At 42.7% G+C, this 14,338-nt stretch overlaps 1 protein-coding gene across 2 annotated transcripts in view; it reads left to right on the forward strand.

The window, feature by feature from the left end:
• Positions 1 to 2,766: 2,766 nt before the first annotated feature.
• Positions 2,767 to 14,338, forward strand: part of XRCC5 (X-ray repair cross complementing 5) — a 51,614-nt gene continuing 40,042 nt past the window's right edge. For both annotated transcript variants that reach the window (XM_054070315.1, XM_054070314.1), the window contains exons 1-6: positions 2,767 to 2,845; positions 6,328 to 6,441; positions 6,605 to 6,788; positions 8,217 to 8,265; positions 9,177 to 9,299; positions 12,091 to 12,279. In XM_054070315.1, coding sequence (XP_053926290.1) covers positions 2,828 to 2,845; positions 6,328 to 6,441; positions 6,605 to 6,788; positions 8,217 to 8,265; positions 9,177 to 9,299; positions 12,091 to 12,279 — 677 coding nt within the window. In that variant the 5' untranslated portion in view covers positions 2,767 to 2,827. The remainder of the gene's footprint in view (positions 2,846 to 6,327; positions 6,442 to 6,604; positions 6,789 to 8,216; positions 8,266 to 9,176; positions 9,300 to 12,090; positions 12,280 to 14,338) is intronic.

Genomic DNA, 14,338 nt, shown 5'->3' on the forward strand with positions numbered 1-14,338 from the left:
CAAAACTTTGTGCTTCACATAAGTTAGGTCTGCAGTCAAAGATTAAAACACAGATGATTCTATTCTTGTATAACAGGGGAAGGAGATTTGATGGGCTGATTAGAAGTGTTGGATAGGCTGTAAACCTTAAAGTACCCAGCCAGTGGGGAAATAAGGGAGGGACAATCCGGGTAGGGGGTTAAGGAATAAAATGCATGCTAAGTATATACCCGTGTGTGCCTACTTGGTGAGACACCTGTTCATACAAGGGTGCGAATAAGGTGTGCTTCACTAAGGAATCTATCTAAGCCTGTTTCCATCGGCTAAGAGGACGCTTCTCACAGAGTGAACAGTGGGGCCACTCTGGCCCCAGACTTGCCCTTGCTGCTGCCTCTCCTCAGGGACCTGAGCCAAGTCCACCCAAAACAGGCTTGTCCTTGGCTGCTCACCCTATGGCCAAAATCACAGATACCAACATGCTCACGAAACATGACACTGTGAGGGAGTCGAAAGGGGATGATTGGAGAAAGATGAGGGGGGCACCCTGCATCTCCCTCCCATCTCGTCCACCTGGGCCACATCCTGTCCCCTGCAGCCTTGTCCAGCATCAGCCCATGGCTGGGGAGGCCAGGGCCCCTACCAGTGCTGTGTCACCCTCTCCGCTCTGCTGGAGCCTGAGTATCCTCTCATCATCTACTCTGCACTGGTGCAGTCACACTTTGAATGCCGTGTTCGGTTTTGGGATCCTACCTACAAGGAAGACACTGAGGTGCTGCAGTGCCCAGAGAAGGGTGATGAAGCTGGTAAAGGGGCTGGAGAACAAGTGTTACGAGAGGCAACTGAGGAACTGGGGCTGTTCAGCCTGGAGAAAAGGAGGCTGAGGGGAGACCTCATCACTGGCTGAAAGGAGGCTGTAGCGAGGTGGGTGTTGGTCTCACCTTCCAAGTGACAGGAAAGGGAATGGCCTCAAGCTGCACCAGGGCAGGTTCAGATGGGACATTAGGAAAAAAATCCTCACAGAAAGGGTTATTGGGCACTGGAACTGCCCAGGGAGGTGGTGGAGTCACCATCCCTGGAGATGTTTAAAAGATGGGTAGATGAAGTGCTTAGGGATCTGGTTTGGTAGTGGATAGGTACGGTTGGGTTCAATGACCTCGAAGTTCTTGATGTCTTGAAAAGCCAGACTCAATAATCAATGCCAATTTGATTATTAAGTAAGGTATTCTTCAATGTGACCTTGGGCATGCAAGAGAAAGCTCCACCTAATGTGCATGCAACCTCCAGTACAATTCACAAAGGCTGTATACAGTCAAAGCCTACATATTAACCAGTTTTCCTGGAACAGGTGTGTCTTATAATTAATTCCCAGAACTTACTTACATAAGTTTCCTCCCCTTTGCCCATATGCTCTGCCCTCTGGGGGTCTCTGGATGAAGGCTGTAGATCTTCTTCACAGTTGAACTTTTTAAGTCTCCTTGTGCATGCTCTTAAGACTCTTTCGGCACCTCTTCAAGGTTGCATCTCGTCCTAGCTGGTTCTTTTTTCTCTTATCACTGGGCTAGTCCTTGTTATCTGGCTTAATTATGTACAGTCACATTCCTTCCCATCCTTTCTAACTGCAGCCTTGTTAAAAGCCCTTAGTTAAGCATAAGTACGCAGGCACAGGCGAGCTAAAAGTTATTACAGAATCATAGAATAGTTCGGGTTGGAAGGGACCTTAAAGATCATCCAGTTCCAACACCTCCCACTAGATCAGGCTGCTCAAGGCCCCATCCAACCTGGCCTTGAATGCCTCCAGGGCTGTGGCATCCACAGCTTCCCTGGGCAACCTGTGGTGAGCCAGCGCCTCACCACTCTCATGGTGAAGAAATTCTTCCTTATGCCTAGTATAAATCTGCCCCTCTCTAGGTTACACCCATTGCCCCTCGTCCTACCACCACAAGCCTTTGTAAACAGTCCCTCCCCAGCTTTCTTGTAGCCCCCTCAGGTACTACAATGTCCCTATAAGATCTCCTCAGAGCCTTCTCTCCTCCAGGCTGAACAACTCTTTCAGCCTGTCCTCTGATCATCTTTGTAGCCCTCCTCTGGATCCGTTGCAACAGTTCCACATCCTTCTTATGTTGAGGACTCCAGAACTGGACACAGTATTCCAGATGAGGTCTCACGAGAGAGGAATAGAGGGGTAGAATCTTCTACCCTGCCCTGCTGGCCACGGTCCTTTTGATGCAGCCCAGGACACGGTTGGCCTTATGGTCTGCGAGAGCACATTGCTGGCTCATGTCAAGCTTCTCATCAACCAGCACCCCCAAGACCTTTTCGGCAGGTCTGCTCTCCATCACATCATCCCCCATCGTGTACTGAAAACAGGGATTGCCCTGACCCAGGTGAAGGACCTTATGCTTGGCCTTGTTGAACCATAGTATAGTTGGGGTTGGAAAGGACCTCCAGGCCCACCCAGTTCCAACCCCCCTGCCGCGGCCAGGGACACCTCCCACTAGACATAGGCTGCTCAAAGCCCCATCCAGCCTGGCCTTGAACCCCTCCAGGGATGGGGCAGCTTCCCTGGGCAGCCTGTGCCAGTGCCTCACTACCCTCAGAGTGAAGAAATTCTTCCTAACGTCTAGTATAAATCTAAACTACTCAAGCTAATCCTACATTTTAGTACTAAAACCCCCAAATCCATACTGATTATTCAAATACATAATAGGTTAGGAACTAATAACAAACACTCCCTTCCTCCGCTCCTGCTCCTCCCCCTCCCGGCGCTCCCACGGTTCCCACCCCGCCCGCCGCGAGGTGGCGCCGCGGATTCCCGCGGGGCGCGGCTGCGCGTGCCGGGGCGGGCGGGATGGCGCGCGGCGGGAAGGTGAGCGCGGTGGGGGGGGTTTGGGGTGGGGGTCCTCCAGCGTCCCGGCAGCCTTTGGGCAACCCCTAAGGCTTCGTCCGCCCGAGGGGAAGGAGGCGGCGGCGCCGCGCGCTCGGGCCGGGCCGCGGCTGAGCCGGGTGGTGTGCGCGTGCGCGAGCGGTGTGAGGGGGTGGGGTGAGCGAGTGTGGGGGGATGGTTAACTGTGAGTGGGGTGTGTGTGGGAGGTGAGTGTGAGTGAGGGAGAAGGGAGTGTGTGGGGCAGGGTGGATAGGTGGGAGTGGGTGAGTGGGATGTGTGTGGGGGAGGGTGGGTGACTCGTGGGGGTGAGTGTGAATGGGTGAGTGTGGGGATTGTTTGAGTGTTAGTAGGGTGTGTGGGGTGTGACTGGAGCAGGGTGGGTGAGCGTGTGTGGGGGTTGTGTGGGGCGGGTCGGTGGGTGATGGGTCAGTGTGTGTGGGAGGAGAGTGTGAATGGGTAAGTGTATGAAGGGTGGGCGAGTGTGAGTGGGGTTTGCTTGACTGAGTGAGTTCTGTGGGGGCTGAGTGTGTGGGGTTGTTTGACAGACTAGGGGGTGTGGATTGGGTGAGTATGAGCAGGGTGTGTGGGGCGGAGTGAGTGAAATGAGTGGTGGGAGTGTGTGGGTGAGTGTGAATGGCGGGGGGTGGGTTTGGTTGAGTGTAGTGAGTGTGTGGGGAGAGTGGGTGAGTGTGGATTGGTGAGCGTGTGTGGGGTTGGTTGGGTGTGTGGGGTGGGTGAGTGTGTGTGTGGTTGGTGGTTGATTGAGGTGAGTGTGTGTGACAAGAGTCCCTCCTCCGCGGGCGGGGGCTGCTCTCGGCCCTAGCCGCTGCGGGGGTTCGTGTTTGGTCCCGCGGTGCTGGCTGCGGGGCTCCCGGGGCCGCGCGGGCTGTCCCGCTCAGCTCACCCCAGTCACTTGGCTTTGCCGCCCTTAGCTGGGCTGTCCCGTGCTGGACGGAACCGGCCCGGTTTGCCTTCGGTGTTAGCGGTAGGCGGCACAACAGCCAAGGCTGCAAAAGCCGTCCCCAAAACCTAGTGACTCCTCCCTGTGCTGAGCTGCTGGTGGTACAAAGCTGTCTTACTGGAAGGGACTAAAGTATTGAGAGGTGAAGGCTTAGGGGGAACCTTACCACCTTGTTCCAGTACATAAAGGGTGCCTACCAAGAGGATGGAAACACTTTCTACAAGGAGTCACGTGGAAAAGACAAGGGGTGCTGGGTATAAGTTGCTCCTGAGGAGATTCTAATCATATTCCAGAGTACTGTTTTTCACTGTGAGAACAGTTAAACATTGGAATAATCTCCCCAGGGAAGTGGTAGATTCCTCTTCACTGGACACGTCTAAGTCTCAGCTTGACAGGTTGCCGGGCTATCTCATTTAAATTATATATCATCTAAAAAGGTTGGGCCACTTGATCCTTCCAATTTGGCATTCTATGATTCCTGTCTTAGGGGCAGCTGTGCTTTTTGAGCGCAGTGCAGCTACCACTGTAATTGGTATTGCTCTTGCTGAAATAAGAGTAGAAATGGTTTCACCCTGTTAGAAATGCAATTTGTTTGGTATATTTAAAGAGTCTTGATGGTGAAAGCTGCTCTAAGCTCTTTTCTGATACCGAGCAGTTTACTATCTGTTAAACACAGACTTTGTGCTGCAGGCTAAAGTGCTGCTGTAGCTGTATCTCTCTCAGCTATATTTAATTAGGTTCAGCACTGAGAGGTTAGAGATAAAGGCAGGCTTGTTCCGTTTTCACCCTTATCAGTACTTAAGCAAAGCAGGTTGATGTTAGCTCAGGTGTGACGATGTTGTCCTAGTCATACATGCTGAGTATCTTAAAAGCATGGCTTAGTATACTGCACCTGAAAATCACAGTGCTGGATGCTCAGAGGTGAGATGCACAGAGCTGAGTGACAGACAAAGAGACATATAGAGGAGAATTACCAAAAGAGACACCTGCCCTCTTCCTGAAGGAAGATTGCACATACCTGAGTAGACACCAGGCTTGGAGTTAGCTGCCTTCAAGAAGAATATGTTAGCACTTGACACTTGATCGTTTTCTCTCAAGCGAAACAGCAGCTCTTTGCTCCTACACCTGCCCAGTTTCTTTGCTGTTATTTTGTCAGCTGTGAAGAGCATTTTATGTGGCTTGGACAACAGGATTAATTCAGCTGAAAGCCATGGTGTGTCTTGAGGCAGAATAGCAACAAGCAGAGGTTTTGCAGTTACTGAAGCTGGTAAAGTAATTCCTGAGGCTGGCAGGTGACCAGTTACAAGACTCTTGTGAGAACCTACTGCAGCCACAGCTACTTCTCTGTTCCACTATAAGCTTCTGCAGACATGGCTGACTCAGAGGCATCAATTCCTGGCTCCCAAGCAAGCCACCAGGTAGCACCTAACTTCTTTGTGTTTTGGCAAACAGTAATTTGTTGCACGTAGTGTGATTTAAGCTACGGGTTGTCCATCAGGCAAGATTTGGATGTATATTTACAGAACGTTGGTTTAACCAGTGACAATAAATTTGAGCTGCTGCTTTGTCAGTGTCCTTGGAAATGCAGGACATAATTTGGCTGATTTCCTCTTGTAGTTTCATTCTAAGTAATGGTAAAATTACTTAGGTTAATCAAGGTAAGTAGTATCAGTTTAAGAACTATAGAGGAACTTAGCAAAACTAGTTGAATGTGCAACTGCACACTGAAGGTAATATTCATTATTAATAAATGTTGAACAAGAGAAATCACAGTAAGCAACTTTATTCATATGCTAGTTTATAAATCAGTTAAGAGGAAGACTTGGGCACTGTTGTGTCAGTTAAAGCAATGATCAGAAATGCAAATACATACGCAAGCTTGTGGGATTGAAGCCCTTAAGTTGAAATCAGAATTCATCCTTCTGAGGCATTAAGAGCATAGCTGTGTGCTGCAGGGTCTGCTGCTCACTGCAGTCAGCTCTATTAGCAATGAATGTTGTTGCTCTTCCTGGAGGACATAGGAGCACAGCCATTCTTACATTCCTGGGTTAGACCAAACAGCGGTGTACAGCTATTATCAGTTACTGCAAGGCATGGATGTAGCTGAGAGTTTAGGGAACAAACTTGCATATCCCTCTTGTTTTGTGCAGATATACTGTGTTGTGCTGTGCTGCTAATTGTCAATTGAAATACCTCCGTTTTATTTCTTAGTGAGCCCTTAGATCCTTGCTAAGTTCATGGGGTTGAACAGGAGTTGCCCCTCTTAACATATTATTGTGTAATGTAGGATTTTTTGTGTTTTCCACTGAGATGCTTGGAACATGGTACAGGAATAAATGATTCTCAATTCAGTGAGAATTAAGAGTCGCTGTAGAACAGATCTAGAGTGACGTAGTTTGATTTTTTAGGTTTTGTGTGTTCAACGGTCTGAAGTAATCCTTTTAAGTAGTTATGCTTATATTGGCCCTTTTACATCTTATTCAGTATTGCCTTTCCTTTGTAGGCAGCCATAGTGCTGTGCCTGGATGTTGGCTTTACGATGAGCAATTCTGCCTCTGGTGAGGAGTCTTCACTTGAGCAAGCCAAGAAGGTTATGACAAAGTTTGTACAGCGACAGGTATGTGTGACTTTATGTATGATTACAAACTGTTAAAAAGGGAGAGGAAGCATAATATAATATGTGAAATCTGTGAAATATTTTCCTTATTTGCTAATAATTGAAATAAATGAGAAATGAGTAAGAATTAGTCTGTCCTGTTTTGTATTTTCTCTCTTTCCAGGTTTTTGCTGAGAGTAGAGATGAAGTTGCTGTAGTTTTGTTTGGCACAGATGGCACAAGGAATGACCTTGCCAGTGAGGATCAGTACCAAAACATTACTGTACATAGGTCACTAATGCTACCAGATTTTGATCTGCTGGAAGACGTTCAAGATTTGATTAAACCAGGCACTGAACAAGCAGACTGTATCCTTTCACTGTAGAGCTGCTCTTGAACTGATTCAGCTACATAGGAGACTGGAAGTTAGTGTTGTGAAATGGGCTCAGATTTGCCTCAGAAGTTTTGACTATTATCAGAGTTCAGCTGATTTGTGGTTATAAGTTTGTTCAAAACCAGATTAGCTGCTTTTTGACATTCTTTTAGGCTAGCAGATAGAGTCTTGGCTGTAGGGAATCATTGCTTTTATGAAGTGTTCTGGTAATTAAAGAGAACAAAGATAGTGATAATATAATTTTAGGCCTCAAATAAGGCATGTGTTTTTAAAAACAGTGTTGCAGAATCTGCTTTATACTTTTTCATCAAATAAAAATGTCATTTATGAAATATGTCAGCAGAAGTACCAGAAGCCAGACGAAGCACAATAGAGGTCTATAGGATTCATCTATTTATAAAGTGTTTAGAATCATAGAATAGTTTGGGTTGGAAAGAATCTTAAAGATCACCTAGTTCCAACCCCTCTGCTATGGGCAGGGACATCCCACTAGATCAGGCTGCCCAAGGCCCCATCCAGCCTGGCCTTGAACACCTCCAGGGATGGGGCATCCACAACTTTCCTGCACAACCTGTTCCCCTTGTCCTACCACCACAAGCCTTTATGAATAGCCCCTCTCCAGCTTTCCTGTAGGCCCCCTTCAGGTACTGGAAGGTACTGTATTTCTAACATTGCCAAATGTCACTTGTTGGTTTGAATGTTGTTCAAGTTTGAATGTGGTCTGTTGTGAGCTGCCTAAGGTGAAGAATTGTAAAAGAAGGCCATCTTTATAGTGTCCCTGTCTGTGTTTCAATTACATACTATTTTATGTTGTCTTCCCTCTTTCTGACCATAAAATGATTGCAGTGAATTCTGCTCAGACTGTTGGAGCTGTTTCAGAGAAGTGTGCAGCCAGTGAGCTGTATCTTAGCAGAAGCAAAGCCTTTTTCAATTGCTGGGCAGGTTTGTGCACCGTGATGACCATATGTTCCCAGTGAAAATTGTGGTGAGGAAGATATGATCAAGAGATTGCCAGATGCAGATGATTGGAGGGAAAACCTTGCATGAGGAAATGGTATCTTGTGTTGAAAGTACAAGTAAATTTTGTTTGTGGACTCAGAGTAATGTTGTTAAGGTTAGATTGCTCTTTCATTGGACTTGAGCTTCCTGATTGACAGTTAAAAGATTGGGCCCTGAAGCAGTCTTTTTATTGTTCTCTCAGGTAAATGGGGAAGAGACAAGATCACAGACAAGTTGCACAGTACATATTTGAAAATTACTCATCCCAAAAAATTTCTTTGCTTTTCAATGAAAATGCATGTTTTTCAGTGTTTGTGAGGGGTGAAAAGAGAACATGTTCCATAGGAATAGCGCTTTTGTGATGATTCATGTTCTAGATGAGATTTTTCCTAAATTTGCTTAGTTCTGGATGCAATTATTGTGTGTATGGACTTACTTCAGAAGGAAACAATGTGAGTATGTAACCCAGCACCTTTTACAGAATTTTGACCTTTCACTTTGGAGCTGATCTAATTTCTTGTCAGTATTACATTTCCAGGATTGTGTAAATATGGAAAATGTTTGCGGTTTTTGGTTATTTATTTATTTATTTTAAAATTAAAACCAAGCAACACAGTACAGGAGTCTGTCCCTGAGGAATCCCCAGGAGACATCCAGCTTTTCCAGACAATTTTAAGATACTTCTGATGCAACTGGGAACTTTGCAGTAGATTCATGAGAATGAATGACTTAGTGTCACATTTCATATGAAGTGTTTTCAGAAAAGGTTAATTCACACACTAAAATGTATAGATAAGGGCTGCAAGATTTATAAGGGTGATGGCATATCTTACAAAGGAAAAAGGAAAATGAAACTAGAAATGTGAGTTTGTTCAGCCTAGCAACTTAAAGACTGTTGGAGATATGGTAGCTGTTTGTAAATATGCAGACTATGGGAGATAAATGTGCCCTAGGAAAAAAACACTGTTTAAGCTGAAAGAAAATCTTGGCGTAAGTGTCACAAAGTTGTCAGTGAGTGGACGATAGGAAATGTGACTCTAACATTCAGTGGATTGATGGTATAGGGAAAGGAAGATAGCCTTACTTCCTCTCAAAACAGAGACTGAACATGTGATTTATACAGTCACAGGGCTGGAGTCCTCAATTTTATGGTGTAGGAGTGGGTAGAGAGAGTCATTTAAAAATAAAATCTTCCCGTAAATAATATAAGCAATGATAGAACAACTTCTATGGAGAAGGTTGGTTTGTTTAACATTTTTTTTAACAAATATATTTGGTGAAGTCTCAGTTTTATAAGGGAGAAATTAGAAGATTGTTTTCTAGATACTTCTGATATATGTAAATGTTCTTTTTATATTTCAAGAGGAAAGAAATATGAGAAGAGACACATTGAACTGTTTACAGACCTTAGCAGTCCTGTCAGTGACGATCAGCTGGAGATTATCGTTGATAACTTGAAGAAAACGGGAATTTCACTTCAGTTTTTGTAAGTATGGAAGTGAATGTTATACCCTGTGCCGTTTTGTAAGGAGAAATTATTCTTTATTAAGTGATCTTGAAGGAGTTGATTGATTGGTGTGTTGTTTCTCTGAGGGTGTACTAGTATATAATATGATTGCTATAACTACTTGTATCAATTACACATGCCATGAATTCTAGTTATGAACTAAGTCCCCTTGATGAAGTGATGTGCAAATACATGTTAAGATGATGGCTTCTTCTCTGTTTAAGCTTATAGCTTAACGGGACACAAAATATCTGTATGAGCAGAGAAGTGGGAAACAATGAACCAGAAATAGCCTCAGGAACAGTTGTTTTGTCACAGCAGCAGCCTAGGTCCTTGTAAGGGAGTGACTGGAAGAAATAACAAGGTAGTGTTGCAGGTGTTTATAGCCTGATTCTTCTGTCAGTAGAAAAGCAAGCCTGAACAGAAGGGTTATATTCACAGTGATGATCTTGGAATATGGAAGTGGAAGATGGAAGCAAAATCTTATGACGAGAATGCCTTCAATGTCTTGATAAAGGAATAGGCATTGAGCTGAAGAACCAGTGATGGTGCTGAAATCTATGTTAGTTGTTGCATGTGATGTTGACATAGGAAGCTATAGGCCTAATTGGAGTTTATTTAAAAACAAAACTTTGTGTGAATGTTAATCTTTGCTGTTTATAACAAATAATTTCACAGGAGAAAAGTTAAAGATGGAGTTCTTCTTCTGACTGTTTTAATATTTACTTTCACATAGGTCTTGTAAGGAGCTGTGTTGTGAACTTGATAAATTCATTACAGCTATTAAAGCAGACCCACCTGCAAGATAACAGAGGGTTTGGGTTGGAAAGCATGACTGAAAATCATGGGCTGATTCTCCATGGAAAATTCTTTTTATCTCTTCTTGTGAGAGGCTGAATGTAAAAATGTCAGGCTGCTCTCAGGTTCTGCTTACCCTTCAAAAGAAGCATGCTTGCAGCACGCTTTGACATGGCCCTTCTAAGTTATTTGATCTTTTGTTGGTGCTGGAGGCATCAGAGACCCAGTACCCTGAATCTGGGTACACACTACCTGCCAGAGTTACATCTTTAGAGATCTAGTATTTACCCCTTTCTACTTTGTCTCCATACCTGTAATTTGCTATGCAGACTGGTGCAGTTGCTGCCACCGCAAGTTAAGGTTGCAGTTTTATTCTGTGAGATTTCTTATACATCTTTACATTTTTCTCTGTAATGTAGCAAAGGAAAAGCCCCATGGCTAATAGAAGCTCTAGGGAAACGTTGCTGCTACTGTGTCAACTGCAGATTTACAATCTGCTTCCCAGCCACATGAGCAAATGATGCTTTCAGAAACACATGTACAAATGTAAAATACTCAGGATACTGGTTTAAAATTAATTTCTTGCTAGACCTCGTCGTTTTGTTATAACCTGTGCTTCCATCTCTTACACTTCATTTGTTGATGAGTTTGTAACTTGTGGCAGATGGTTGATTTTCCTCTGTTATCAAGCTTCAAGCACCTGCTGAGCACTGTGCAACTTTGGGTATTACACAGTTCTCATCACAGGAGTCTCTAGGCACTGTATAATAAAAGTAACCTAACTTTCATGTATTGAAGGTTTGAAGATTTTTGCTCTACTAACAGCTTTAAAATACAGTTTCTCTTTGTCAGTGAATACTGCTTCCTGAAAAGGTACCAAACGCTTTGCTGAAGTTTGATCTATAATTCTGCTGTATGTGACATTATTGTGTGCATTGTTAACTCTGCTTATTTTGTTGCTCCACAGATGATTTTAGTGAGGACTAATGAGGTGAAAGTAAGGTAGAGATGTGTAGGCTGTATTTTTGAAAACACAATACAATACTAAAATTCTTTTACTTTATGAAATGTAGTAGAAGGTATCTTGTGGTTCATTCAGAATTGAATCAGAAGAAAGATTTGAAAAATCTGCAGGCATTGTCAGGGGCACAGAGTAGAGATCTTACACATTTCTGTGGTTATCACACTTAGTTAACTCTGTCATATTTTGAAGAGCAGCAAAATCATTTTATCTATAACCCCTGGCTAAATTTTTAAATCTGATTCTTGAAGTGCAGGAAGATGTGTCATCTTCAGTCAGAAATTCACCAAGTGTTGTAAGCTATTAAAATCTCAAAGAGAAACATTTATTACAGAAATATCTAATAGCCCCACTGCAGAGAAAGGCCTGTTTCTGGCAGTTAGAGCCAATGCAGATCACAGGCCTGGAATGGCCTTTAACAAGTCATCTACAGCTGTTTGCTGCTTCGGGCTGGGTCAGTTATACTATGTTTGTTTAATCTTTTTATAAAGATTTCCAGTGATGGAGAGTCTTGTATCTCCTCAGGCAGTTGGTTTTAGAGATTATGGTTTGAAATGCCTTTATCAGGTTTTTGAATATCTGACCTAACTTCATGATGTAATTTGAGTGCAGGCTGAATAAGAAGAACTTATTGTTTGCTTCTTCTGTAACAGCCTTTTGTATTTAAGACTGTCTTGCCCTCTGACTTCCTTCTCTAAGGGCTTTATTTTGTTCAATCTTTTTTTCATAAGTCTTGTTTTCTATCCATCATTGTCTTTACTCCCTAATCCTTTCCTGTATGTGGACATCTTCATTGGCATATGATGCCCAGAACTGGTGCAGCCATGTAGCTCTTTATATGTCCTGACTGCAGCTGGATAGAAATTGATGATTCTTTTTGGTTTTCATTTTATTTTTGGTTATTTTAATTTAGAGGAAAGTCAAACTAACTCCTTCTGCTTATGTTCTTAGTCTGCCATTTCCAGCGGATGCTGATGATGGAGGTGGAGATACAAGTGGTACTGTACGTACTCAAATGCAGAGAAACTCTTTTCCAAGGAAGGGTTTAACTACGCAGCAGAAGGAAGGTATTGGTGTGGTGAGGAAACTGATGCATACTTTGGATGAAGAAGGAGGGCTGGAAGAAATTTATACTTTCAGGTAAACTTGGCTAATCCTCTTTATCACACTGTAAATTTGCTTTCTGATTTCTTCCCTGAAAGATGAAGTTAATTCAAATAATCACTTGCTTCCAGTTGCACTGAAGTCAATGAATTTTGTAACTTGTTGTACACTCAGTCCCTTTCAAACAGCTTCTTTGGTGGCTAGAAAAGCCGCTAGGTAGAAAAGTTTACAGATTTCAGAGGAAAATTAATTTTCTATGTATTTAAAGAAAAAAATCAGTTTTCTTCCATCTTTACTGTTGGTAGATTTTGGAGGAAATGTTTCTATAAATGAGATTTCAAAAGCTTGATTTGGAAGGAGTTGGAATTTGTGATGTAGTGCAAGTAGAACATTTGCATTTAAGGGTAGCCTTTGTTCCGTGCTTTCAGACTTCTTTTAGCTCTCCAGTTTATCAAACTCTTACAAGTATTTGAATAATGTTTGTTGAATGTTGCTCTGTAATCACAAACTACTGCAATTGTGCCCAACAATATACTTCTTTTAGCAGCATTCCTAATGCAATAATTGAAAGATGGTTTGTCACCTCTGCCTCTGATAAAGTGTAGATATATCTAGGGCTTTTCTACATAGGTGTTGTCTCAGTTGGAAAACAAGCAAAATGTATCTATGTGCCTTACAAAAGTCTGATTTTATTGTTTTAGTAGTTCTATTCTGCAATTATGAAGTGTGACCTTTTAGACAACATGGTTTTACGAAACTTAGTAGGCCATAGCTGTAATGTGATCATCAAGTATAATTTTTAGATGAGATACCTATAGGTTTGGATGTGGTTAGTCATAATTTTGTTTGTGGGATTTCTTTCCTTCACCTTGCCCAACTAATCTGCTTTGCACCTCAGCAGGCAGTTAAACTGTTATTTGAGCATTAGTGTGGATTAGTGAAGAAATACGTATCACTGTGTGTGTGTTCTGTACTGGTCAACAGAGTAGTCCGAGTCTCCAGAAGAAAGGGAAGGTTTGTCATTTTATCAAAAGACTGCACAGAAAAGCAGTATCTTTCTGGGCCCGTTTATCCTTTGGAATAATCCAAATGCAGGAAGCTACTATGTGACTTGGCTCCATCTTTATGTTATTTTTATCACAGGGTCTTCCTACTGTATAAGCTGTCTTTCTGCCATGCTTTCAGGGAAAGTCCAAAGTCTTTGGATAAATAGGCATTTGGCTAGTAGATAAAAGCCTTAGTTGTTTAAGAATATGTGAGGGGTTTAGATGCAGTTAAGTTGCTTATCAAGCTTTAAGAAGTCATCCTTGCAAATCTGTCACGATAATTTACCAGCTCAGATACACTCTCTATTTTCCGATGTATTTATTAGTCCTGCTGGTAAAAATATTTCAGCCTTTGTGAAAATAAATTACTCATGTCAGGAAAGCAAGTGAGCAAATTTTGTTGTATTGCTTTAGGGTTTGATATTCGGACCATGAGATAAGCAATACTTCTGCCTCTTGGTTTTGGTGGAAGGGATTGGAGAGCCGAGAAGAGACATGTATTTAAAATACAAGTTGAAATGAGCATTTACTACTGTATTATTGACCAAGTCTTGTTTGACAACAGGGAGGACTTTTCCTCTACAAATATAAGAAAATAAAGGGTTGAGTTAAATAGAGCTTAGGCATTTTTTGGCATTTGACATTTAGGTATTTGATTTTCACATTCATCCTAGAATGTGTGTGTTGCAGCAATTTTAATGATATAGTAACAAGTTCTTTTAAAAAATCCTGTATTGATCTCTCTGTTGCCCAAAAAAAGTAGCTTTTCCTGCCTTCTTTCCTTTCCCTAAGGAAAAAAATAAAGGTTTTGTCTCATTATAAAAATCCCAGTACATTTTCTTGTTTCATTGTGCTTCTGTTAGAATTTTCAGAAAACCCCTCCTTGTCCTAAGACAGTTGAAAAGTAGAATACCAAATTGAATTCTGTACTAATGTCTTTAGGAGTTGATCTTAATTTCTGTTAGACAAGTGCTTTAATCAAGAGAGAGGTAGATTGTGGCGTTTATCACAATGTGGAAAAGATGAGGTCAACGTTATTTTGTCTTTGC

The sequence above is a fragment of the Cuculus canorus genome, chromosome 6 (genome assembly GCF_017976375.1).
Source record: "Cuculus canorus isolate bCucCan1 chromosome 6, bCucCan1.pri, whole genome shotgun sequence".
NCBI lineage: Eukaryota > Metazoa > Chordata > Aves > Cuculiformes > Cuculidae > Cuculus > Cuculus canorus.